This window comes from Phyllostomus discolor, chromosome 1, assembly GCF_004126475.2.
Source record: "Phyllostomus discolor isolate MPI-MPIP mPhyDis1 chromosome 1, mPhyDis1.pri.v3, whole genome shotgun sequence".
In the NCBI taxonomy this organism is placed as follows: domain Eukaryota; kingdom Metazoa; phylum Chordata; class Mammalia; order Chiroptera; family Phyllostomidae; genus Phyllostomus; species Phyllostomus discolor.
Genome location: NC_040903.2, coordinates 43941677 through 43967467, shown reverse-complemented (window position 1 = coordinate 43967467; position 25791 = coordinate 43941677). Strand labels below are relative to the sequence as shown.

General features: G+C 36.0%; 1 protein-coding gene across 2 annotated transcripts in view; it reads right to left on the bottom strand.

Moving 5' to 3' along the window:
* The window catches only part of MOB1B (MOB kinase activator 1B), a 40467-nt gene that overhangs the window by 4766 nt on the left and 9910 nt on the right, over positions 1-25791 (bottom strand). The window contains exons 2-5 of one of the 2 annotated variants that reach the window (XM_028505804.2): positions 11984-12150; positions 8920-9013; positions 5181-5314; positions 2527-2690 (exon numbers count right to left, since the gene is read on the bottom strand). In XM_028505804.2, coding sequence (XP_028361605.1) covers positions 2527-2690; positions 5181-5314; positions 8920-9013; positions 11984-12150 — 559 coding nt within the window. The remainder of the gene's footprint in view (positions 1-2526; positions 2691-5180; positions 5315-8919; positions 9014-11983; positions 12151-25791) is intronic. The other variant, XM_036021789.1, reaches the window with a different exon arrangement.

Genomic DNA, 25791 nt, shown 5'->3' with positions numbered 1-25791 from the left:
TATTTACATCTCAGTCCAAAGCAGATTTCCATTAATACTGGTTGGAAATTAACTTTTACACTAAATAAAAGTAAAAAAAACAATTTTAAGTTTCTAGTCCCTGCCTTGTCTTAGGCAAATAACCATTTCTGATATTGTTTTATACATGTAATAATATTAGGATAAATCCTCCTACCTCATAAAATTATTATGGGAACTAAATGTGAGTTAACCACTTCAAGTAATCCCTGGCACAAAGTAAACACTCAATAAATGGAATTTCTGCTCTCTGTTAAAAGGAATAACTTTGGCACCATTTAGACACAGTCAACTAAGTAGGAACCAAAATATATAGCATCTCAGACAAATTTCACAGTAAAAGAATTAGTTTATGTTACAAACAAATCTGCAAGCTATCATGAGATGGTGTCATTCCAAAGTTCAAGTGTGAATAGATTTCCCCTTACTAAACTATAATAAATAGAAGCTGTCTATATTTCTGATCTTCTGCCATCATAGGGCATTCTGAACTCCCAATTTCAATGATTTATGAATATCCATCAGGTGCCAAATACTCAACAAGTGCTGGGGAGAAGCATTAGGGGGCATTTAATAGCAAACCTACCACTAAGATTTGTGGGGTCTGGACCAAGAACACAAATGAATATATAGTATGACTAAATTATTAAATTTTAAGTTAAGCTAATATATTATTAAGTAAAACATGTTCTATTCTCCTACCTTGACAAAATATACCTTTATGGTGACCAGGAGAAAAGACTCAAATTTAGAATTACCAAGACTCCTCAGAATTCTTCACTGTAAAGTAGTGACAGGAGGAGAGCCAGCCCCTGACCCTCAGCAACCTTGCTGGTTTCCCAACCCCCAGCTCCATCCTTTTCTTATGGGGCTTCACACATATGAGCGTGGACACCTTGTCTGGCTTATAGAGGCAACACCATACACCCTCACCAACCGCTGCCATCTGACTATGCAGTAGGTCTAGAGGTACACATATGAGAGACACAACCTCCCATTAAAAGAGACCCAAGGAAATGATCCATGCAGACCCTGGAAATAGGTTTGGGACCAGTTGGCAGGGAATTCTGAAGTGGAAGCACACACCAGAAGGGATCTGGGTAGGTATGTAGTTGACCCTGTGGATTCTTCCCTCTGTGGGGAGGAGTCTAACTGGAGAAGAGTCAGGGCAGGACTTTCTAAATTGTGAGGCCAAGGGCTTATTCAATCAAGGGCTGATATTGCATAACTAATGGACCCACCTTTAAGAAGGGCACAGTATTTTAAGCTGTAAATAGGCCCAGATGTGGTAAATGCCATGTATCTTCCCCCTACTATTTGCTAAGAGTCAGGAGATACAATGCACTTTAAGGTCATACTGTAAAGTAAAACTAACCCTTCTGGTGGGAGCATATCCTCTCATAAACCACTAAAATCTGAACTTCGGCAATCATATCTGCCTAAACCAAGGCACAGATACAAGCTTTAGGGCACCATTTTCTTTGTTTCTGTGGGTATCTGTAAATGGAATACCATAGTAAAGTAATTGCTCAGAGCAACAGTTTAGGCATGTTACTATCTCCTAATATGTGTTTATATAGGTGAAACTGAGACACAAAATTTGTGCCTCAGTGTGAGGAGTGTGTAGAGAGGGAAAATGACACATTTTTCTTTAGTGGAGATGGGTCATGGAGAAGACATTTATAAGTATATGCCCAAATATATAGAAAAACAATACAGAATCAAGCTTTGAACTTTTCCTGCCTACCATAAACCCCTTTCAACCTAAACCAGGAAAAAAAAAGAGCTGGTCAGCTTATCTTTTCCACCTATTCTTCACTCCTGGCTCTTAGTTCCCTAACTGTTATAGCAGGGTGAGACTATCTTCATTCTTCCTAACCTCAACTCTAAGACCACTTCTCTCAAAACTAAAAAGAGAAGGAAAAGGAGGTCAACTAAGGAGTCAGATCAAAGACTAATTAATGGACCTCCTGGAAGAGCAACACTCTTTGGGACATTTTCCCCTCTTTAGGCATAATGGACAGTACCTAACTTAAAAACTATTCAGAATGCTTAAAAAGAAGAAAAAAAGAGGGCAGGGGGGAAGGTGTGATATTCAAAGCCCATTGCCAGGACAGAGTATGCTAAAAACATTCCAAGGTAGCCAGGAATTAAGGGTTAAGAGGAGTAGGAGAAATACTAAAAAGCTCAAGAGATCAAGTTCATCTATAAGTCTGCCAAACTAGCCAGGTTCCTCATTCTGCCCCTCCATATCAGCCCGTTAACTGAAACAAATTCAAGGCAAGAATCCTCAGAAACCATCTTATTTGGATGTGTATGCCACCACCTTGGAGATGAATGGAATTCAGAAACAAAAGGCAGTCCTTATCATCATGGCAAGTATAGGAAAGAAAGAAAACTAGAGAGATATAGCAAATTTTATCCCTACAGTGTGAATACAGTTTTTACCTCAGAACTCTGTAGATAACTGCTTTTACTGAACAAAAAAGGCCTCCCATTCAAACTTACCTGGATGAAAAAGATAAAGTGCTTGAAAGATGTATTCAGATGCGCCTCCTCCTGAAGCTGAATCACAGGGTCGAAATGCTGATGATAAATGTGGGCATAAACCCTAAAGAGGCGTTTGAGTATAGTTTTTGCCACAGACATGAAGTTCTTCGGGAAAGGGACCCCTAGTAAATAGATAAACAGCCCCAATCTATTAACAAGAGACAGGCAATATGAGTTTGTCAGCAAATGGCAACATAAATCACCAAGATAAGGCTGAAAAGGAGTATTTATGAATTACTACTTAATACACCCACTGTACTCTTCAGAATTCTCAACATATCATGAAAGAAAACAAACTTCAAAGCTTGTATGGAATAAGAACTAGCCTCCAGGCCCTGGCTGGTGTGGCTCAGTGGATTAAGTGCCACCCTGTGAACCAAAGGGTCGCTGGTTCAATTCCCAGTCAGGGCACATGCCTGGGTTGTGGGCCAGGCCCCCAATAGGGGGCACATAAAAGGCAACCACACGTTGATGTTTCTCTCCCTCACTTTCTCTCTCCATTTTTCTCTCTAGAAACATAAATAAATAATCTTAAAAAAAAAAGGACTAATCTTCAGTATAGCCCTTCAGGCCTCTAATATACCACACCTCACTAAAATGAAACAAATGAATGCCTAAAATGATAATGGAGGTAAAACTTACAAAATCAGATCCTCAGATTTTGTAACATCATGTCTTAGTACAAATATATGCTCAGAACAAATAATGTATTAACTATGCTCATTTTTGTTTAAATGTTTGCAATGTATTTTTAAATTGTTTTCTATAAGAATTATTTCATTACTCCATGTATACATCTGTCCTGAAAAACAGCTACAATATCTGCTCAATTAGGCTTATTGTTATGAATTACAGCATTTTTACAGCATTAAGCAAAAAAAAAAAAAAAAACCTAGAATACAAAATTCCATTTACTTTGTTGCTCTTGCTAAATAATCCAGATCGGCAAAACACAAGCCAAACAGCAGTACTACTGGGTTCAATGTCTTCATATCACCTGTTGCTCATTTAAAAATATTATAGAGATCATGAGAAAACAGCAGAAACCAAAATAAAGGGGGATTAAATAAAACAGCCTGCCTACACTCTTCAAAAATATCAGTGTCATGGAAGTCCACAAAAGACTGATAAAAGCATAAGGAATGCTAATGAGACATGACAACTGAATGAAAAAACGTTGAAAAATTTCTCTTGCTCTAAAGGGTATTATTAGGAAAATAGGAACAATCCAAATAGATCTGTAAATTAGGCAACTGTACCACTGTTAATTTCTTGACTTTGATAGTTATACTGTGATTTTCTAAGGAAATACACATGGATACACATATGGATAAAGGGGCATCACATAAGTAACTTATTCCCAAATAGTTCAAAAAAGGAAAGAATGTCTGGGGAGAGAGAGAAAGAGAAAGCAAATGTGGTAAAATGTTGGCAACTAAAGAACCTGGAAGAAGGGTACATAGAGATTCTTGGCATAATTCTTGCAAATTTTCTAAAAATCTAAAATTGGATCAAAGTTAAGTTAAAAAATATATTATGGGGAATAAAAAGATAAGGTGGGGGCACTTATCCAAAACCATTATGATGTATATAAATAAAGCAGCCATGAAAAATAGACCTTTATTTACAAATGCTCCAAGGTAGTGGAAACATTCAACGAACACATTTAGTCCTGGCTGGTGTGGCTCAGTGGACTGAGTGATGGCTCATGAACAAAAGGGTCACCAGTTTGATCCCTAGTCAGGACATATGACTGGGTTGCGGGCCAGGGCCCCAGAAGGGGATGCACAAGAAGCACGAACACACTGATGTTTCCCTCTTCCTCCCTTCCTCTCTCTCTAAAAATTAAAATCTTTTAAAAAACTTTTTTAAAAAATGTGTTTAAAACAATCCATAATAATAACAACTATTTATTTATATTATTGTCTCTTCCACAATACCCCCCACCAAAATCTAAAGGCATGAAATATAATCAAAAAGTTATCTATTTTTAAAAAAGCAAATTCTTAATCTTTTCAGAAAACACAGTTATAAGAAATCTGAAAAGGTAAAAATCTTATGAACTGTCTAGATGTGAACGATTTCCGCTTGAAAGGCCAGCCCTTAAGAACAAATATGAAAAAGCAATAGACACTCAGTTGGTAACAGGCCAATCGCTCAAATCTTGTTTTCCTCTCACTTAGCTTGATTTCAGTCTGTGAATCACACCATGGATCATAAACTCAAACTCCCTCTTTGCCACAAATATAATGTAAAGCTGGATATGAGTCATACAAACTCCTCCCCTAAACAAGAAATGGCTGTGACTGTTGCAGATGACACTGACTGCCTACCCAATAGCGTGTCTCTTTCTTCCCATAACACAGGCCAGTTTATGTCACTATCTGACTTAATGCTGATCTTCTCATTGTTTAAAAAACAGGGAGGCTTACCTTAATGATCATGATAAATTATTATAAAAAAGATAGAAGGCTTTTAAATGTGTAAGATTATAAATACCTTGATAAATATGGTAATCTAGTATAGTTCCTGGAGGAGAGAAAAAATAAGCTCTAGAAATATATAAAATTAGATAAAGCATGATGGATTCAAATTATGCAAAACTGCTGTACCTATTTTTGAAGGAAATAATGTTTCATCATCCAATTGGTCCTGAACCCAGGTCATCAAGTAATCAATATACTTTGGTGCCGAGCACTTAATCGGCTTCTTTATGTTTGTTCCATCTGCCCAATGATACTCATATCTGCATTGGAAAAATAAAAAGCACACAGAATATTAGTATATACCTATACACAATGTGTATATTTTTTATATTATACATGTATACAGGACATGTCTTAAATAATCTGTTCCTCCAAATAAAGATTTTTATAATTGGCATTTTAATTTAAAGTTTTCAAATGGCTACTGAATTATTTTGCATTTATCACAATCCAAACTAAGCAGATTCCACCAAACTCATTTTTTGTTTCTATACTCTCCTCCCATGTTTTAATTTTATTACATAGCTTTCCCTCATATACAAAATTTATATGTTAAAATCATACATTGCCATAATAGAAAGCCTAGTTTACTTCCCATTTCTATGATGGCCATCCTCACTTTTATGGTTTTTTATTCCTTGATATTTCTCAAGGAAAGGAGGAAGGAAGGATTATTTTTCATTTCTGTAGTGTCTTTTTTAAAAATTCTCTCTGAGGCCTTTTTTTTTATTGCTTTTAGAGAGAAAGGAAGAGTGGGGGAGAGAGGGAGAAACATCAGTGGGAGAGAGAGAAGCACTGACTGGAGAGAGAAAAGCTGCCTCCTGTACATGCCCAGACCAGGGATCGTAGGCCACGCCGAACCTGGGATCAAACCTGCACCCTAGGTGCCTGAGCTCAAACCTGCTCTGATGGAAAATTGAATTCTCAACCTTTCCATTACTGGAGGATGCTCCAAACAACAGCAACACTGGCCAGGGTGCACTTGTACAGTATCTTTATGAAGATCCAATGCCTGTTATGTTGGAAGAACTGGGTATATTCTTCCTATACCAGCTATTTAGATAAGGTTTCTGTGAAGAAAGTGACCAGGGAAGTATTCTGACAGTAATTCTCTCTAATTCATAGGAACAAAATATTGGTGTAATATCAGCAAACATCCCAATAAAATACAAGTCAATTACAAAGCAGAAGAAAATGACAAATTTGAGGTGAAGGCATCTTGTAGACACTAACATGGTAATCAGGGTTAATGATGGCATAGTCAACATCATGGGCCTTCTGACATGATCCACTGAGAAAAAAAAGTATCGTTTCTTTGAGTTCCTGCCAAGAATGCATATAATTGTACTCACGGGCATGAATTATCACAGTGAAAGAACAAAGACCAAAATCAGCAAAGAGAAATAGCAAACCGAGTGACATCTGGAGGAAACCAGGAGCAAGCTTCCATGAGTCCTCTCCCAGTGGAGTCACACAGGTTACCCTTAATTCCCCCAGGATTGAATCATGGTAACACATGCTAAATACTCTCTGCCAGGAAAGTTCATTAGAGACTTAGGGTCCAGGTTTTTTATTTGGGGGAATGGTCAAAAAGGCACCCAACGCATGACACACTAAAAACCCAGATGCCCAGAAGAAAAGCATAAGCCATATTGTTTATACAGTTTAGGCACAGTGAGCCACTCTTAACTGTTAGGGTTGTGGGAACTCTTCAGAAATATGAGTTGCAAGCCCTGGCTGGTGTGGCTCAGTAGATTAAGCGCCAGCCTGCGAACCAAAGGGTTGCAGGTTCAATCCCCAGGTCAGGGCACATGCCAGGGTTGCAGGCCAGGTCCCTAGTAGAGGGTGTGCAAGAGGCAGCTACATATTGATGTTTCTCTCCCTCTTTCTCCCTCTCTTCCTCTCTCTGTCTAAAAATAAACAAAATAAAAAAAAAAAAAAGAAAGAAAGAAATACAAGTTGCAAGATGCCATCCAAGGGCCAACCTTGGAGGCAGGCCTTTCAAGAGATTGTAGTCAGGCCTGTTACATTAACTCTTTTATGCACAAAGGCCAATACAGGGAAAGAATGAGGAACTATTCCAGATTTAAAGTACCTGAAGAGATCAGTCAAATAAATGCAATACATGTTAATAGACAGGATCCTTGCCTAGAAACTAAAACCTGAGATATTATTGAGACAGCTGACGAAATGCGAGTAGTATCCTTAGACTGGAGGAAGTGGTTTGGAGGGTTTAAATGCTGGTTATGTAGAAGAGTATCCTTGTTTTTGGAAAATACACAGTTGAACACATTGGGGTAAAGGAGAATAATGTTTACAATTTGCTCAAAAGGTTCAGAAAAATATTAATGTTAATGAATATACATACAGAGTGTGGGTGATGAACAGGCAGTAAAAGGTTAATGAAGAATCGGGGTGAAAAAAGATGCGAGTTCTTTGTGCTGTTTTGGCAACTTTTCTATACACTTAAAATTATGTGAAGTTTCAAAGTCTGAAATAGTTTGCAAATAAGTTATTTTTCAAAAAATTACCTTAGAAAATAATAAAGGCACATTATTTTGAACATCTTTGATGACGGCAAATTGTTAGTTCTTTTTAAAAGGACTCGATTCTGAAACATATCTAAACTCATTTAGAGTCAATTTGAGGAATAAGGTAGACAACTCTAGGTAATACTTTGTTCAACAAGTAAATTATGACTATGAAGTAATAAAATTGAATCTCTTGGGTAGCTAGTGATCTGACACTGTAATTTAAAAGGTATGAAAAATATTCTGAGCAATGAAAGCATTAGCACAATGAGCAATTAGCAATCTAAGGTCACTACTTATAATGATAGTACTTCTAAGCAATAGAAAGTTTAGAGAGCTTGTTTTCTTTTGTTTTGATATTTATACCTTGTTTATAATTGGGGGGAGAGAACATACCTTCTAAAAAATCAACACTAAAAACTAAACCTCTCTCTATATAATTTATAAACACAAATTAATATTTCTTATAAGAAAATAATGCGATGTAGCAACTGACAGTACGGGTGAATCAAAGAGACCTGGATTTCAATCCTGGGTCTGTTTCTAGATAACGGGACCTTGGACATGTTACTTAGCTTTTCTGAGACTCAGTTTCTTTTCCTGTAAAATGAAAATAACAATAGTTTTCTTACCTCACAGGTTTGCTGTATAAAGGCCTTACATTTAGGTAGCACTGAAAAAACACTAGCTGGCATTGTTGTTATCAGCCACAGTAATAATAAAAGTCAGTTTCAACAATTTACTGATCCAAGCAACATTCACTGAGTGGTAACTAGATGGCGACACTGTTCTTGCACCAAAACGGATTTAAAAGAAGAACTAATCTAACCAGTTAAATAAGAAACGTATAATTAATGTAATTATAATGTAACAAAGAAATGTAATCATAAAGATAAAAAATTAAAAAGAAAGATCACATCAGTCTGAAGAAATCAATCTGGAGAAGGAAGCATTTGATATGGGCCTTGAAGATGGGTAAGATTTCTGGAAATGTGGACAAGAAGGAGATGGGAACAGAAAAAAAATAACCAAGACAAGAACAGAATGAGCAAGTTTTCAGAATATAAGCAATGGAGGGACTAGCAAGCAAGGCATTCCCAGTAATCTAGTCTAGATAGACCAGAGATGTGTAAGTTAACAGGAAAGGCAAGATGAAGGACAATACAGGAAGGGTGATAAAGCTCAGGCTTAAGAATCTGAACTTAATATATTACTCATTGGTGAACCAGTGAAGGAGATGCTAAGTGCAGAAATTATATGGTTAGAAACTTCCTTCTTAGCTAAGAACTGTAAAATAAAGTAAAAATGAGAACTGATCATAAGCTACATCTTACTTTGGTCCGGCTGACATCACTGGACAACTTTCCTCTGTACAGAAATCTGTGATTGTTCCATAAAGCATGTTGATCTGATTGAAAAAATCCACAGCTGTAAAGCAAAAAATCAGTTATAAGTAACATGTTAAATTTTAACTTCACTCAAACAAAACCTAGATTTATCAGTGTTCTTTCCAAATATATACAGATTTCCTAGTTTTTTGTTATCAATTTCTAGCTAAACTCCACTATGGTCCATGACCATGTTACATGATTTCAATCGTTTCAATTTTTGAAAATGCACATGTGTGTAATCTGAGGTGCTCAGACCATGTATTCCTCAGGTCAAGTCTATCATCATGGTGCTCAAATTTTTCTAATTCCTGGTTGATTTTTATCCTCTACACTCTATCCATTACTAAAAGAGGAGTGTTTAAATCTCCCATTATGACTGTGAATTTGTCTATTTCTTCTGTTAGTTCAGTCAACTGATTTTATTTTTGAGATGTTATTAAAGACATAAATTCAGAACATCATATATGTTCTTTGTGAACTGAACCATTTATTTTAAATCTTCCTCTTTACTGTTTTTTTTTGCCTTGAAGTCTACTTTATCTGATATTAGCAGGACTATATCAAATTTCTTTAAATTAGTGGTTACCATTTTAGTTTCAACCTACTTTTGCCCTCCCCCCATATTTAAGGACAAATACTACAAATGTGACTTTGAGCTCTGCCCCATTCCCTCTTTATTTATAATCCTAAACTCCCTTTTCATCCCATTGATTACCCATGACTAGCACTTTGCTTTTTTTAATTCAGACTTTCTACAGCAAAGAAAAAAAAACTTTAAAAGGAATCATAATTGCTGGCAAAAGTAGAGCAGTAATAAACATTACACTAAATTTAATTGTACAAGTTTTCCTCTGCCCTCTTACCTCACAAACAGCCAAGATTTACTAAGTAATGACTCTACAACTTAATAATTCTGAAGTAGTCCTCCATGAGAACAGAGGGCAACCTATGGGTTTTAAGTAGTACAAGTCTGAATCCCAACTCCTATACTTACCACTTGTGTTACTTAATCTCCCTGAACCTCAGTTTTCTACCTTTAAGACTGAGTTTATTATGGAGCACTAAAAAAATCTATGCCTGCCATTAAGTGGGCATTTAATAAATATTAGTTTTCTTCCACGAATCAAGATCTGGCCTCAGGATTTTGTGCCACATAAATTATTTATAAACCATCCATCCAGCTTTTTCAAGAACCCTGAACCTTCTTTCTTTCTTCTTTAAGCTATCACTCTTTCCAGCAGCAGAATGTTCAAAACTAGGCTCTGGTTTCTGGCCGTGAGACTAGTTCTTGAATTTGCAAAAATTTCCCTTCTTCTACCATTTATTTTCATCTGGCAAGTGAACTGAAGCCAAAAAGCCATTAAGACGCCAATCTTATCAACAAATTCCCTTTTCTCTTTTGTATACCCAAAATGTTTATTTAATCACTGCCAGGTAGTGGAAATATCTAGTTTCAAATCTTATTCACATCATCAAGTGTCATTTGGGAAGATTACTATAAATAAGAAAACTTAGAATCCAATACTTCAGTCAAATGTTTTATTTTCAAGGCAGAATTATCTGCTCAAAGGTATTCTGACACTCCAATTCAAAGTAATTTGTGTCTAGTCATAACTGCAAAATTTCTGTGAAATTTTATAAGTTCCTGAAGTTCTAAGCATTTCAGTAGTACAGATACTCTGTTCTGGCAACTGAGACAGAACATAAAGACAGAAAATGATATGCTTTTACACATACAAGTAAGAATCTCATGTAGTACAGAGGCACTAAGCTGCCCTCCTTAAATTTTTTAAATTAGTGAGTTCTTAAATACATGGTACAAAAAAAGACACAAACAAGTACAAAAAAGAATGTACATAATAAATTGGACATTTATCCTGAATATTGTCTTTGAAGTGTCACAGAACCATCTTATAGGTAAGCTGGGTCTCAGCAATAAAGCAAACATTATTTTATTTCTTTAGTAACTAAACTCTCTGGGTCCAGGGAAATAAGCACTTTAGAGTAAATACTGCTCATATGCAAATCATAGTAAGGTTTTCAGACATCTCAGTAAAATCCTTTAGGTTCTTAAAAGCTACTAGTGAGTGGCAGCTCAATTTATAAATCCTATGATATATTTCAAAATACAGATACCATCAAATATTATAAGAAAAAAATACTATGGTTTTGTTTTTCCTTAATCAAAGCCTAGAATATAGTGTATGTTTTCAATTAAATTTCATTTTATTTTTACTAGATTCATATAAAATTCCTCCAATTGCAAAATTCTATTAGTTTCTTCACTAATGCTAAAAAACCCTGAATATTAAAAGTACCACTTTTATTCCCCAACTTTCTATGGCTTAATTCCCAAGAATATATTTACTTTTTAGTTATATGTTTTTCTTCTTTGTTGCTAAGAATATCTCATAAACATATTTTTATACTTTCATAAATCACTAGCGAATTGTCTCTTTTTTAAAAAATAGCATAATTTAGCACAACTGAATATGCTACTGAAAGAGGCAATTTATCATAGTGGTTAAAGTGCAGTCTCTAAAATTCTATAGCTCTAACAGATCCCAGGCTCTGGCACTTAATATTGGGCATGACCTAGGCAATTACTAATCTCTCTGTCTCAGCTTCCTTATCTGCCTTAAAATGGGATAATAATAGTACCTACATCATGAGGTTGTAAATATAAAATAAAATAATCCATGTAGAAAGGAGAGTGGAGTGCCAGACACATAATTAGTGTTCCATAATGATCTATTGCTGTTATTATCATTTTTTTCCACTGAAGATGGTAAATCTATGCTTCGTATGTCACTGTAACAGGACACAAGAATTTCACAAAACTCATTCAGAAATAAAATAACACAAAGGCTAAAGTGGGCTGAGGTATCACTACATTGTGATGTGAGGTTGCTAACTAGACCCTAGAATAGACAGCACACCAAAACTCACCTACAGTGAGGCTACTAACCTAACTTAAAGTCTGCTGAGAAACAGAAAGACTACTTACTGTTCACTGCAACCCACTCATTTAGATCTTCTCCCTCAGGAAGCATCACAGCCATCCGGAGATTGCCGCTGCCAAGTGTGGCTTCTGCATGCTTTAAGAGCTCATACTGGTGAGAACCCTCGGGTATGTTCTTCTTTGGTTTGAATGTTTTAGAGGAGCGACTACCACTATGAACAAACAAGAAAAAAAGCAGGAATTTCAGTATTTAAGGCATAACTTTCAACAGACTCAACTACACTATATCACTGGATAAAATAACACACAGGTGATACTAAATGTCCACCAGTAAACAGCCCTAAATTGTACAGGCAACATTACATCCCAGCAATGTAATTGCTATAACTGTGTTTGATACCCAAAACTCCTACAAACCTTCTCCTACAGGTTGTAGTCTATAAAAGCAATTACTTCTTTCATAACCTAGCTATTTTATTCCTTTTCACCCCTAATCTAAGTCTCTCATACAAATAATTTGTTTCCTTCATACACAAAGCATAAAGATATAATTCTATATCAATAAAACACAATAAGAGCAAGAAAGAAAATCTACGTGTTCTTCTACCCATTATAGGAAGCATCAGCAATCCTAATCCAGAATTCTAGGTATGCAAGATAAGTAGCTAGACATTAACATAATTGCTTTGCTTAAGTTTCATATGTATTTTTAAGTGGATCAAATGAAACTAGTCTTAAAAATAATTTTTACAGTTTTTAAGAGCTAGATGCTTCTGTTAATGCTCGCAAATTCTTATCAAATTGTATATCATAGTCATCCCTTCTTAATATGCCCTTTCTCTCTTCGTACAAAAAGGAACAGAAAGGAAGGAATGAATTAAGAGCCTTGGTTAGAATTTCATAAAGTTTAATGCAAAAATTCATATAATCAAAACATTTAGGCATATGGACATATGAATATGAAAGTGGAATTCTGAAAAGGGCAGAAAAACAAGTTAAACTTTCTAAGCTTCCACAGCTTCTCACTTACTACCTTCTCCCAAACTTAACCCCAAGATCTCTCCCTTGTTCTCCAAGATAAAATGGTAGTTCTCAATCCTGGCTGCATATTATAATCACTTAAGGAGCTTTTACAAAGTTTTGAGGACCTGAGACAAAATAAGAATCTACCAGTCAACCTAAATAACTAATTAATAACAGATATTTTTTCCTGTAAGTTATTCTCATTTAAAAGTGAATCTCTGCTCAGTGATGGGAGTAAACAGCAGAAAACTGTACTTGAACAACAATTTAAAAAGAGAGAGAGTAAATTGATGCTCTTCAACTCTAACAGCCAAGATGTCTCTTTAAACACTGATCAAATGATGTTACTCCTCTCCTTAAAACAACTCACTGGTTTTCCAGTGTACTAAGAGTAAATCCAAAAGTCAAATATTAGACACCATCAGGCTCTGGACCATGACTGTGTGGAAACGCTTCCTCATTTTAATCAGATACCATATTAACCATCAAAATTCTCTCCCAGCATAGAAAGGATCACTACAATCACAGAGTTGAGGCTTATTCATTGTCCTGCTTTTTTACCCTTGGAAAAATTTAGCATAAGAAACAAATTTTGCCAACATTTTTTTACAAAATGACATTTCACTAATTTATGTGTGATTAATTACAAAAAAATAGCTCTCTTAACTAATCTGATGCACATCTTCAGACAGGGTGTAAATTAAGTACACTCCCTTTATTGGCCCACAGGTCAGACAACGCAGCAACGGAAGATGGGACAAGTTGCTCTGAAAAGAGCTGGCAGCATACAGAAGAACCACAATAACATCGGCTGTGCCTGCCCTCAGGGAGGGCAGGGCCTCATCTGCCCCCGCAAAACCATCTACTTATTGAACCACTCTGCCCTGAAGTTTTAGGCTTCCAAATGTTTTCCCAATTAAGGTACCACCTAGAACTGGTTTCCATAAAGCTAAATAAATATACCTCATAAGACTTTATGGTTGGGTAAAAAGAAAAAACTAAATTTGAGTTCAATTTTCTAAAGGCCAGCTTTGAAACTTTGATCTCAGGCAGATTACCCAACTTTCTTGACCCTATTTTTCTTCTTTAACAGTGAAAACCTAATGAAAATATTGATAACAAAACATCACCACTACCTGTATCATAGAACAACTACAAATGAGAAAATAATATTCATGAAACAAGCTTTTGAAACTATAAAATGCTGTGCAAAAGTTAATTATTTTCATTATCCTTCCTTTTCCTGAACCAGAATGACTCAGTAAAAACAAATGGTAATACAATGTCCAAAGCTTTCAATGTCCATTCTGACCTTCCCCTCCTGAGAGTGAATACAGAAAAACAAAACCTTTAGAAACAAATGCTTTTGCACATCAAGTTCAAAACAGAATTTTTAAAAAATGTTTGTTTTGTTTTTTTTGTTGCTATACCCATATCAAAATTCAGTTGGTCTCAGAATAATCGTAGGGCTAGAATGAAAATCAAGAAAACAAGGTTCTAGTCCTCATTTTGTTATTTTCTTATGTTACATAGGAAACCACAAAATGCCATCTGGGCATCAATTTCTTTGGTTTTGAAAGTCTGGAAAATAACTTTTTACAAAAGGGTACAATTTAGAGATGAGATAATGTTTATAAAATGGTTTTAGTTCCCTGTGGACTTTCGACTCCCTTCTTGTTCCTCATTTCCATGTATATTCATACTTCCAAAATGCTTTCAAGTTCTCCATCAAATTCTGTTTTCTGGTTCTTCTGTTTCATATAGGGAGAATAACCTAACCATTTCAATACTCTATGTTTTTTTAATATTCTCTTTTAGAAAACTATATTTAGCTATTTCTTCAACTGCAATGTGAAACTTCTACCAGTATCCACCCTACCCTAAAAGGGGTGTTCAATAGTGCTCCTGATTTCTAGGTCAAAAAACCAACTGTCAGAGTCCTTAAATTCAAAAGCACAACACCAAAGCATAAACACTTAAGTCCTCATCAATGAATGCAAGCTCTCACAGCAACAATGTACAGCCAAATACGTATGATTCACATGGCACTTTAAGATATTTGATACAAATATTCAAAAACATTTTGATAACAGAAAGTATGCTGCCCTTCCACCTACCCATCTCAGAGGAAATCCATGGATCAGGAAATTTCAGGAGAAATATCTTGTGTATCCTTCCAGAGTCTATGTCTACAAAAGCATATGAATACTTGTGCCTGCTTCAGTTTTCACACAATTGTTGCATACTAAATATACCAAGTACTGTTTTTCACTTAATATACCCAGGAGATTATTTTATATTAAGGTGTAAGTATCTACTTTATTCTTTTTAAAGATTGAATAGTATTTCCTTACACAGATATATTTTAACCAATCACAGACTGATAAACATTTAGGTGGTTTCTAGTCATTTGTTACCAGAAGCAATGCTGCAGTAAATATCCTTGTGCATAAACATATATAAAGGATAAATTCCTAGAAGTAAAACGGTTGTGCTAAAAGGGCATGTACATTTTTAAATTTTATATAAGGCCTATTTTTATCCCCAAATAAACTATACCCCTGTACAATCCCATTAATGATGTATGAAAGTAGCTACACACTTTTTTGGTCTTAGAAAACAGGAATTCAATTGTTAATTTCTTTTAAATAGCCTGAGAATTACATGCAAATTTAGAGCTTTTTGATTAGAATGTGAATGATATATTACATGAGGGGTATTGTATTGATAATTCATAGTATTACCCTGAGGTCTTTTCTTTCCCAATAAACATCCAAGAATTTGTATTTGTTTTCCCCAATCCTCTTACTCATATCTGAAGTTCAATCAATTTCTAGAGCAAGACAGGATGGTTTAACAAGTAAATAACTGAGCCCCAAGGAAAAACTATGAGCATACAACCCTTATAATTACCCATCCAATTTGATCTAACATTTGTAAAGTTCAAAAGCCTTATTTACTTCCTCTTTGAGACCCTGAAGAATAGATTAGGCCCCACCGTGACACCTAGGTTAATTCCCATAAGCCAGTTCTTCCCATCTCAACACTATCACATCCATCACTACCCTTACTTTTAACCATTTATTTTCAATCCAACTCTCAACAAAGTTAATATTTTCTAAGTTGGAAGAGAGAATCTTAAAGCTGAAGGAATTATTGAAGGTGGGAGAGATTTATAGAGAACTCAAAAAGGGACAGTAGTAAGAATAAGTAGAATAGATATCTCTGTATTTTGACACTGAAGAGCATGTCAATATTTCCAAATTAAAAGCAAATTAACATTAATTTGCTTGAGCTGACAGTTCTACCCCTGTAAGGTTAAACAAATTACTCTGACCACACAGCTAAATGGCAGAAGTGGGATTCAACAACAGTCCCATTATCTTGAACAAGCTACTTAACATTACCAAGCCTCCACTACCTCATTGATAAAGTGGGAATAATAGCTACCTTACTACTGAACACAGTGGTAAGAACTCGATTAACATTAGTTCTCTTTATTCCACCTTTAAGTACCAACCTGTCATTCTCATCAGTAGCTCCTTCCATAGGTCTAAAGTCCAATACTAGAGATCAGGTACTTCATAAATACTTACCAATTAACAGTTCCAGTCAACTTCAGGCTGAAAGCTGCTAATAAGGATAGTAATGATGATGACTAACATTAACTAATATTTACTGGACGCTTTGTGCTCAGAAGTATTTTACATGCAAAATTTCATTTTAGTCCTCATAACTCTACGATGTACATGCTATTATTTTCTGAGTAACAAAACTGAGGCTTGAAGTATGAAATCTGTCCAGAAGGTATTCAGCCATGTAACATGAAAAATAGAGATATTTACTGAAGAAGATACGAGATACAAGAAACAATGTACATAGGACAGTGATACCTCAGGCACCTTGGGACCTCACACAGTTCTCCCAATCACCATCAGCTGCTGCATCATATTTTCCTGAATTTCATTGACGGTCTGAAATCTCTTCCCTTTCAAAGGTGATTTTAGTTTTGAGAAAAGCCCAAAGTCGCAGGAAGCCAAATCTGGGCTATAGGAGGGTTGAGTCATCTGAGGATTTGATGTTTTACCAAAAAACCCTGCACAAGAAGTTATGCATGAGTGGACATGTTGTCGTGATGAAGCTGCCAATCACCAGTGGGATATAGCTATAGCCTTCTGAATCATGGAAATAGTTTCTGCAGAGGAATGTTCAACTTAATGCAAAATTTGAGGCAGATTCATTGCTCCACTCACTCAGTCATTTTGAATGCATTGGCCACAAAGTAGTACACATGCTTACTCATCAGCATCTAGCTGTCCACTAACTAGAGTACAGTGAGGGCATCATTGTTCACGCATGCGCATTCCAGTCCACTCTCCTTGGCTGCCAGTTTACATCAATGTCACTCATATTAACAATGGCTGGACTTCTTATGGACAGACCTTGATACTTAAATAATTTGCTCAAGAATAGGCAAGTGGTGAGTTAAGGAGCCAGAATTTAAATCTAGAATTTAAATCTTTAAAGTGCTCCCTGGTCAGTGTGTCTCAGTTGCTTGGAGTGTCATCCCATAAACTGAGAGGTCATGAGTTCCATTCCTGGTCAGGGCACATGCTTGGGTTGCAGGTTCAGTTCTCAGGGCAAGTATGAAAGGCAACCAGTCAAAGGTACTTACTCTCTCACATGGATCTTTCTCTCCCTTTCTCTCTCCCTTTCTTCCCCTCTAAAATCAATAAGCATGTCCTTAAGTCAGGATAAAAAAAGAAAATCTTTAAAGCCCATTCTTTTGTCCACTCCCCCACACTATATAACGTTTACTTTTATCTTCTCTCAAATTATTTGTAATAATTTTCCTTCTATATGACTACAGTTTAATCAAGTCATTTATGAAACTATACAAGTCTAATTTATACTAACAGAGTTATTAGTAGACACATCTTAAAAGCAATCTTCAAACTACCTAATTCCACTTCTTCTCCCTACACCTCATCTAATTTAGATCACTTTTTAGTCTGCCATTAATGAAAAATAAAATTCCCCTAGAGAGCGATTCCCCCCTGAAGGTTGCCAAACACACTTACGCTTTTAGAAAGGTAATTATGCACCAGCAAAACATGTTAGAAATTAATCAAAATCAAGTAGAACGTCTTCTACAAATATAATAAAGCTAATAACTGTGAGTTCCTAAAGGACAATCTTTTTTATCTTTCTTTTTATTGAATTTATTGGGGTGACATTGGTTAATAAAATTACATAGGTTTTCAGTGTACAATTCTATAACACATCATCTGTATATCATACTGTGTGTTCATTACCGAAAGTCAAGTCTCTTTCCATAACCATTTATTTCCACTTTACCCTCTTCTACCTGCTCCTATACCACTTTCCCTCTGGTAATCACCACACCATTGTCAAAAAGACAATCTTGATTCAAGACATTTAGCAATCTGAACAAACATATCTACTTACATTTCTGCCTAACATTCTGTTCAAAGCATTAGTAGTAGTAGTAGTGCTGTTGCTGTTATTGTTAATGATAGTAGTTCTGTCCTAAGCCCTGGGGAGTTCACAGCACTGAACAAGAAAGATAAGATCTCTACTTTCATAGTAGGGAGATGAAGCAAAAGAAAATATAAACCAACAACCAAACTCTAAGGGTCCCTTATCAGACTTGCAAGCAGGGGGTCAACAGGCAGTGGTTGCTCATTGCAGGCTTATCTCCTGAACACTGACCCCAAAGCCCCCTTTTCTCTGACTTCCCACTCAGCCACAGCAGCTCCACGCAGGCTCCCCCTGTTGCTTCTTCTATCCTAGGCCCTTCCTTGTTTCACTGTCCCCGGCTTTAATAAACATATTCTCAAAATCAATCAATCAATATAAACCGACAAAACACTATAGAGCAGAGGTAAGTGCCATGATGAAAATCACAGAATGGTGTGACAAATAATGTGATGTGACAAGGCACCATATTAGATGAGGTAGGTAGAGAAGGCCTCCCCAATGCCAGAAAGCCAAGAAGAAGCCAACCCTGTGACTTGGAGAAGAGGGAAGAGTAATCAGGGCTTACAGGATAAACTAGTGCAAAAGGAAGTTCTTAGAAGTAGAGATTAAAAAATAACTGTGACTTAGGGCATCACGAGTCATGGAAATAGTGACATAAGAAAAATATCAGAAAGGCTGGTAGAATCACATTAGCTAAGATTTTAGAGGGCAAAGTATGGAATTTAGATTATTATTTTAAGAATAAATGGGAAGCCATTGGGGACTTTATTAAAAACCAAAAGTAGTAACATGACTCACTGTTTTTTTAAAGATCATTCTAGTTGCCATGCAGAAAATGGTCGGGGAGGATGGCAAAAGAGGAATCAGAGAAGCCAGTCAGGAAACTACTACAAAGAATCATGACTTGGATTCACAGGTGAAAAAACAAAGGCAGATTCTAGTATTTATTTGTAGGCAGTACCAGCAGGACTCAACTGGATTTCACGATTTGTGAAGAGTGGTGAAAAAGACAGAAACAAGGATGATGCCTATGTTTTTAGTCCCAAGTAAATATAAAGTGAACTCTCTTAATTGAGATAGGGTTGGGGACATGGGTTTTCAACATAGTAACTTGTTGAAACCTACCAGATATCCAAATGGATATATATATGTTAGATAAGAAGCTGTATATATAAGTCTCAGGCATAGAGGAGAGATTACACTGAAAGAAACTAATAATGTTGGTATCCTCGCTGCTTAGCACGGTGCTAAATGATACATTGTTATACTATTAAAATGAGTATTTTATAAGCTATGAGAAGTCTTATAGTAAGTTGTTTACGGCTTAGCTCAGGGTTTCCCAAACATCTTTAGTTACTGAAACTTTTCTTCCACATTTTAATATCTTGCTGTTTTTCTTACAAGATTCTATTTACTTATCTTAGAGAAAGGAGAGGATGGGAGGGGAGGGAGAAAGAGGGGGAGAAAAACATCAACGTGTGGTTGCCTCTCCCACACCCCCTACTGGGGACCTGGCCTGCAAACCAGACATGTGCCCTAAGCTGGGAATCAAACCGGTGAACCTTTGATCCACAAACTGGCACTCCACTGAGCCACACCAGCCAGGGGACAGCTTGTTCTTTAACCCATACTAGGGAATTCTGCTCTAGTACATCAAACTGCTAACTGGGTTACCTCTCAATTTACAATATGTTCATAACACTTTGATTTTATAAAGTGTAATTCAGTGACTTCAAACAAGAACAGAATACAGAATTGGTTAGCCAATTCCCTATTTATTTAATACCCCATCAGGTTTTATAATCTAATCCTTACCAAATAATAAAGCACTTCACACACAAAGGCCAATTAGTTTCTACACTTGTGAATTTATGGGAGCCATTATCTCAGCTACAGATTGAAGACACTCAAGTTTAATTACTCATCTTTAATCACCCTCTAGCTTTTGAGTTGTATATAGCCTGCAGTTTCCTTTGCCCAGCACTAAATTCATTATTACAGACAGTAAACGGGTACTGAAACCACAGGAGATTTTAGTTAGTGCCTATAGTCGAATGTCTGGGTGATTTCCATGCAACAGCACTAACTCCATTTTCAAAATCCTATGAATGGGCTGGACTGTAAAAAGTAGGAAAGCAAAACCTGCATACGCAGAGCTCAGAATGAGCATGAACCTAGCAACTGAACTGGTAGTAATCCCAAATATACCAATATTTAAACCAAGAAACATCTAGAGAGCTTAAACATCACTTCTTTTATAATAATTTTTCCTACCCTTCCATGAAAAACTCTCCATCCTCTCTTATGTCTCACCAAAGCTTGAAGCAGCTGTAACACCTTATGTGTATATTTATGCATTTGTTAAATGAGAGGCTGTGTCTGTCATCTTCATTTCTGTAACTCCACTCCCTAATATAACACGCTGACATATAGTAAGGGAAAAGGTACAGGACTTGGAATAAATGCCCAGTTTCAGATCTTGTTTTTGTAAATCACTAGTTATGAAATCTTGGAGAAATTATACAACTTCTCTAGGCTTACAATTAAAAAATTAGAGACCACCAATTTTGCAGGGCCATTATGACAATTAAATGAATATATTTAAAGCACCTTAATTTTGAGGTAGCTATCACACAGCAGCTGTGCAATATATGAAATTACAGCTTTAAAATGTTTAATGAATGAATGACTATATATATATATAAAAGTACATATATATATATATATATATATGTACTTTTACATGCATATATATGTATAAATAAAGCACTAATCCACACTTTATCCTTGTCTTAGTTCATTCATGCTGCTCTAAAAAAGTACCTAACTGGGTAGCTTACAAATAACAGAAATTTACTTCTCACAGTTTGGGAATGCTAGAAGTCTATCATCAGCATTGCTGGGTACTAATAAAGGCTCTCATCCAGAAAACCGACAGCCCATTTCTCACTGCACCCTCAAATCCTCATGTGATGGAAGGGGCTATGAAAATCTGAAACTCTATAGGGTCTTTTTTTATAAGGATGCTAACTAACCCCAATCTTGAGGGTGGAGTGCTAATGACCTACTCACTTCCCCAAGGCCCCACCCCCTGATACCACCACACTGGGCCTTGGGGTTCCACCATATGAATTTGGGGGGAGGGACACATCCAGACAACAACAATCCTCCTATCACACTTCTACTAATCCATAAGGGATCAACTTAAAACATAACATCCTCATGCTTATTTGTTTACATTTTTTTCTTTCTCTTACTAGATTGTGAGTTCCTCAAGAATATGAATCATGTCTTAATCAAACTTGATCCACAGTACCTAACAAAGAACCTGGGACATTAACGGATGCCTAATAAGTGTTTGCTATCTTAAAAATGATATTGAAAAAGAAGAAAAATCTTGTTATTATTCCAAGAACAGTTGTTCTCAATATTAAAGGAAGGGACTGATTCAGCATCTTTATTCAGTATAACAAATCTAAAAAATTTTAACTGCAGCAACAGAAGTTATGAACTGGGGGTATTTCCTAACCCTGACATTAAAATTTGCATTTTCAATTTTAGGTTCATTACAGCCCTGCCCTACTTAAACCTTCACTACGAAAAACAAATCAACCCATGACATCTCAGCAATTGTAAGTAAGCCTACTCCTCCCACTATGGAAGGGAGAGAAAGAGAGGAGGTAGCTTTTATATTTTTAATAATTAATATGCACTTCTTTGTTATAATAGATTTTTTTTTTCAAAATAAAAGAGCAGAATTTCCCCTGACATTTAATCCAAAACCACAGCCCATTAAAAAGGGTGCAATGAAAGATCAAGCCTGCAGCCTTGGCAGTAATTTGGAACAATTTTTATATCAGATACAGATGTCAACACTAGGGCAAAGATTCACCTATGATTCCTATAATCCATTATTTGCCTGTAAATATGAAGCAGTAACACAACAGGCATTCAATACAATCAGTGACATAGCAGTTTTGTGGTCTAAATGCTTTCAGATTAAATTCTTAAAATAAAGAAAGCCTGACCAGAAAAAAAAAATGCAAAGTTAAAATCAGATAGAGACTATTATTCTTTATTTCATACACTTTTAACCGAAATTTCTTTTTTCGCTGGATGTCTACTCATCCCTACAGTATTAATTCAGGGATCACTTTCCTCAGGAAGCTTCCCTGAGGAAAGCCTATGCTGGAGCAGGGACACCTTCTCTGTTCACACACAACACTCATGTGTCTCTGTTTTACAATGCACCCTGAGTCTGCCAAGGGCAAAGCCTATTTCTAAGTCATCCCTGCATTTCATGAACCTAGCAGAAGGCCTAGGTCAGAACAGATCCTCAATAAGTGTTTGTTGAGCTAAATTGATAAAGGACTCCAGGTAAAAAGAGTAGATAAAACAAATACTCTGGCAACATCTGCTAAATTTATATTCTCGGCTTACACAAATAGGCCCAGTTATAGTGGATACAAGAGCACAGTACATATTATACATGCATAGCAGTACACATCTTATGCTGAAAGTAACAGGTCAGTACTACAACTGAACAAATAGAATCATCCAAGCACAAAATTACAGTACAAGACTGTAGAATTGGATTTACCATGACACCAACATTTTAAACTTCAGGGATCCTCAATGGCAGGATCCCTGCCAAGGCGCTAGCAGGAGTCCTAATAGTATGTTCCCATGGTCATGTTTTCAAAACAACTGCAAAAGTAAGCTAAGTGCAATGAGTTAAGACTATTGTCTCTGACTCCCCAACCCCCACCCCCACCCCCTGCCCGCCATCACACTTCCTCCTTGGTTAACGTGGTATTTTGGGTATTTGGATAAAAGGAAGATGCAGAGAAGATAATACTGTATTTTTCAGACCATAAGACACACGTAGGTTTTAGAGGAGGAAAATAGAAAAAAAAATTTTGAAGCAAAAAATGTGGTAAAATATTTAATAACGTAAATAACGTAATATTTCACCGATGTAAATGTAAACAGAGCTCAACAGCAGCATTAGAACCATTATTCCTCCCAAATGGTGGTCTGAACAATACATTATTTACTTTAGATTTTATAGGTATATGTAATTCATAATCAAGTCCACATGTGATTAGACCATTGCTAGTCTAAATTTAGGAATGAATGACTGCCAAGGATAATCCCACCACCCAAGCACTGCCTTATCTGCTATCATTCACACTAATGTGCAGGATCGGAGTCATCTACATATGCGCTCCATGGGCTGTGGGCGCAGATGTAAGAATACTGTACTCCATATGCGAAAGAGACTTAGTAGAGATTTCTCCAAATCTGGCACCCACCTTGACATAACCAATAAAATAAGTTGTGAATCTGAAACCTTTCTAAGGCGTCAATAATAATAAACACATTCTGTTCAGCCATGTTAGTGAAAAAAGTAAATAATCTTTCTATTCTCTCTATAGAAAACAGTAACCCTATTTTATAAATATCAACATAAGAAGTTGTCAAAAAGTGTGTAGCCAAAAAATGTAAGTAAATAAGAATTAAGAGCTATCAGTTAACTAATAAAATTTTATTTTTTTATATTTTGTGATATTATTTTTCTATATTTTGCTTTATTAAATTTGTAAAATATGACTTTTTTGCCCTGACTGGCATAGCTCCGTTGGTTGAAAGTCATCCCACACAACAAGAGGTCGCCAGTTCAATTCCCAGTCAGGACACATGACTGGGTTTTGGGGCCAGTCCCTGTTGGGGGTGAGTGAGAAGCAACTGATCAATGTTTCTCTTACACATTGATTCTTTTCCCTTTCTCTCTTTTTCTCCCTCCCTCCCCCTCATTCTAAAAATAAATAAATACAATCTTTTTAAAAAAATGAGGTTTTTTTCTAATATAATTATTTATTTTGCTACCTAGTTTTTTATTCATAACTTTTTATTTATTTTATCAAGGAGGGTCCCCAAATCTGGATTAGTCTCTACCCACTTCAAGGCTCATTACAGATATTGAATGCAGAAAATTAGAAGTTATAGCCTGATATAACTGATTCTCTCAATCATTCCCCCATAAACCTATTTAGGTACCATCTCAGAGAAACTGCTCTTGACCATCCCCTAAAGAATTAACCATGCCTTCTTCCAGATACTTTATTTAATCCTAATACAATCAACTGCAAAACTGACATTTTACACTGAGATTCAACAATGCTCCCCAATACCTGGAATGGGCTTTAGCTGTGGCCATTTAAAACTAAGAAAGAGCCGTGGCTGGTGTGGCTCAGTGGATTGAGTGCTCACCTGCAAACCACAGGGCCACTGGTTCAATTCCCAGTCAGGGCACATGCCTGGGGACCATGCCAGGTCCCCAGTAGGGGGTGCACAAAAGGCAACCACACACTGATGTTTCTCTCCCTCTCTCCCTCCCTTCCCCTCTCTCTAAAAATAAATAAATAAAAACTCTAAAAAAAATATAAAACTAAGAGTAACACAAATGAGTGAAAAACATGCATATAACTAAACATGAAAATCTTTTCTCTCCAGTTTCTTTTTGAACTAAGTAAAATGTAAATACCAGAACTGCCATTTAAAAAAAGAAATTTATTAAGGCTAACAGGCCTTCTCACACATAAAATTATACAAAGTATTTATTGATAAAGTTGTTCTGAGTGATCATAACATAACTTACTCATGCTTAAATAATTTGACCTATAAATGCTCAAAAACAACAGCCATGTCATAAAGGCATATTCTTCGGATTCACTAGCAACTAGGCACTACTATTTACTCTTTGGGAAAAACTCTCCCCCTTGAAATAATCCAGGAAGAAACCCCCCTGGCATGGCTCCCTATCAGACTTCATGAGAAAAGCAATAAATTCATTAAGGGTGATAGCAAAAAGCGGCTTTAAACCCATAGGTCATGAGCCCTGGGTGGTGTTCTGCAAACCTAAAGATTGGGGTACACACCTGGGTTGCAGGCTCCACATATGCCATATGCCTCCCAAATGTGTTTATTATTTGCATTAATTTATCAGTTTAATATCCACATTAAAACATCAGGAAGATAACTAAGAAATAAGAAATTTAATTGGAGTTACATATCTCATTTTATAAAATCTCCCTTTACAGACTATTAATCCCTGCTTATCTTGGAGAAAAGTAGTATTTTCCTGGTAAGTCATTAGTATTTTTAAACTTAATACTGTAACTGTAACCACATTTACTGACAAAGAATTTAAAATTATATTCTACCATTACTTTTCACATGACTTAATTTTTAAATTTCATTTATTAACAAAGAGTTCCATTCTAAATTTTAACATAAAAAATATTTTACTCTTTTAAAATAAAACA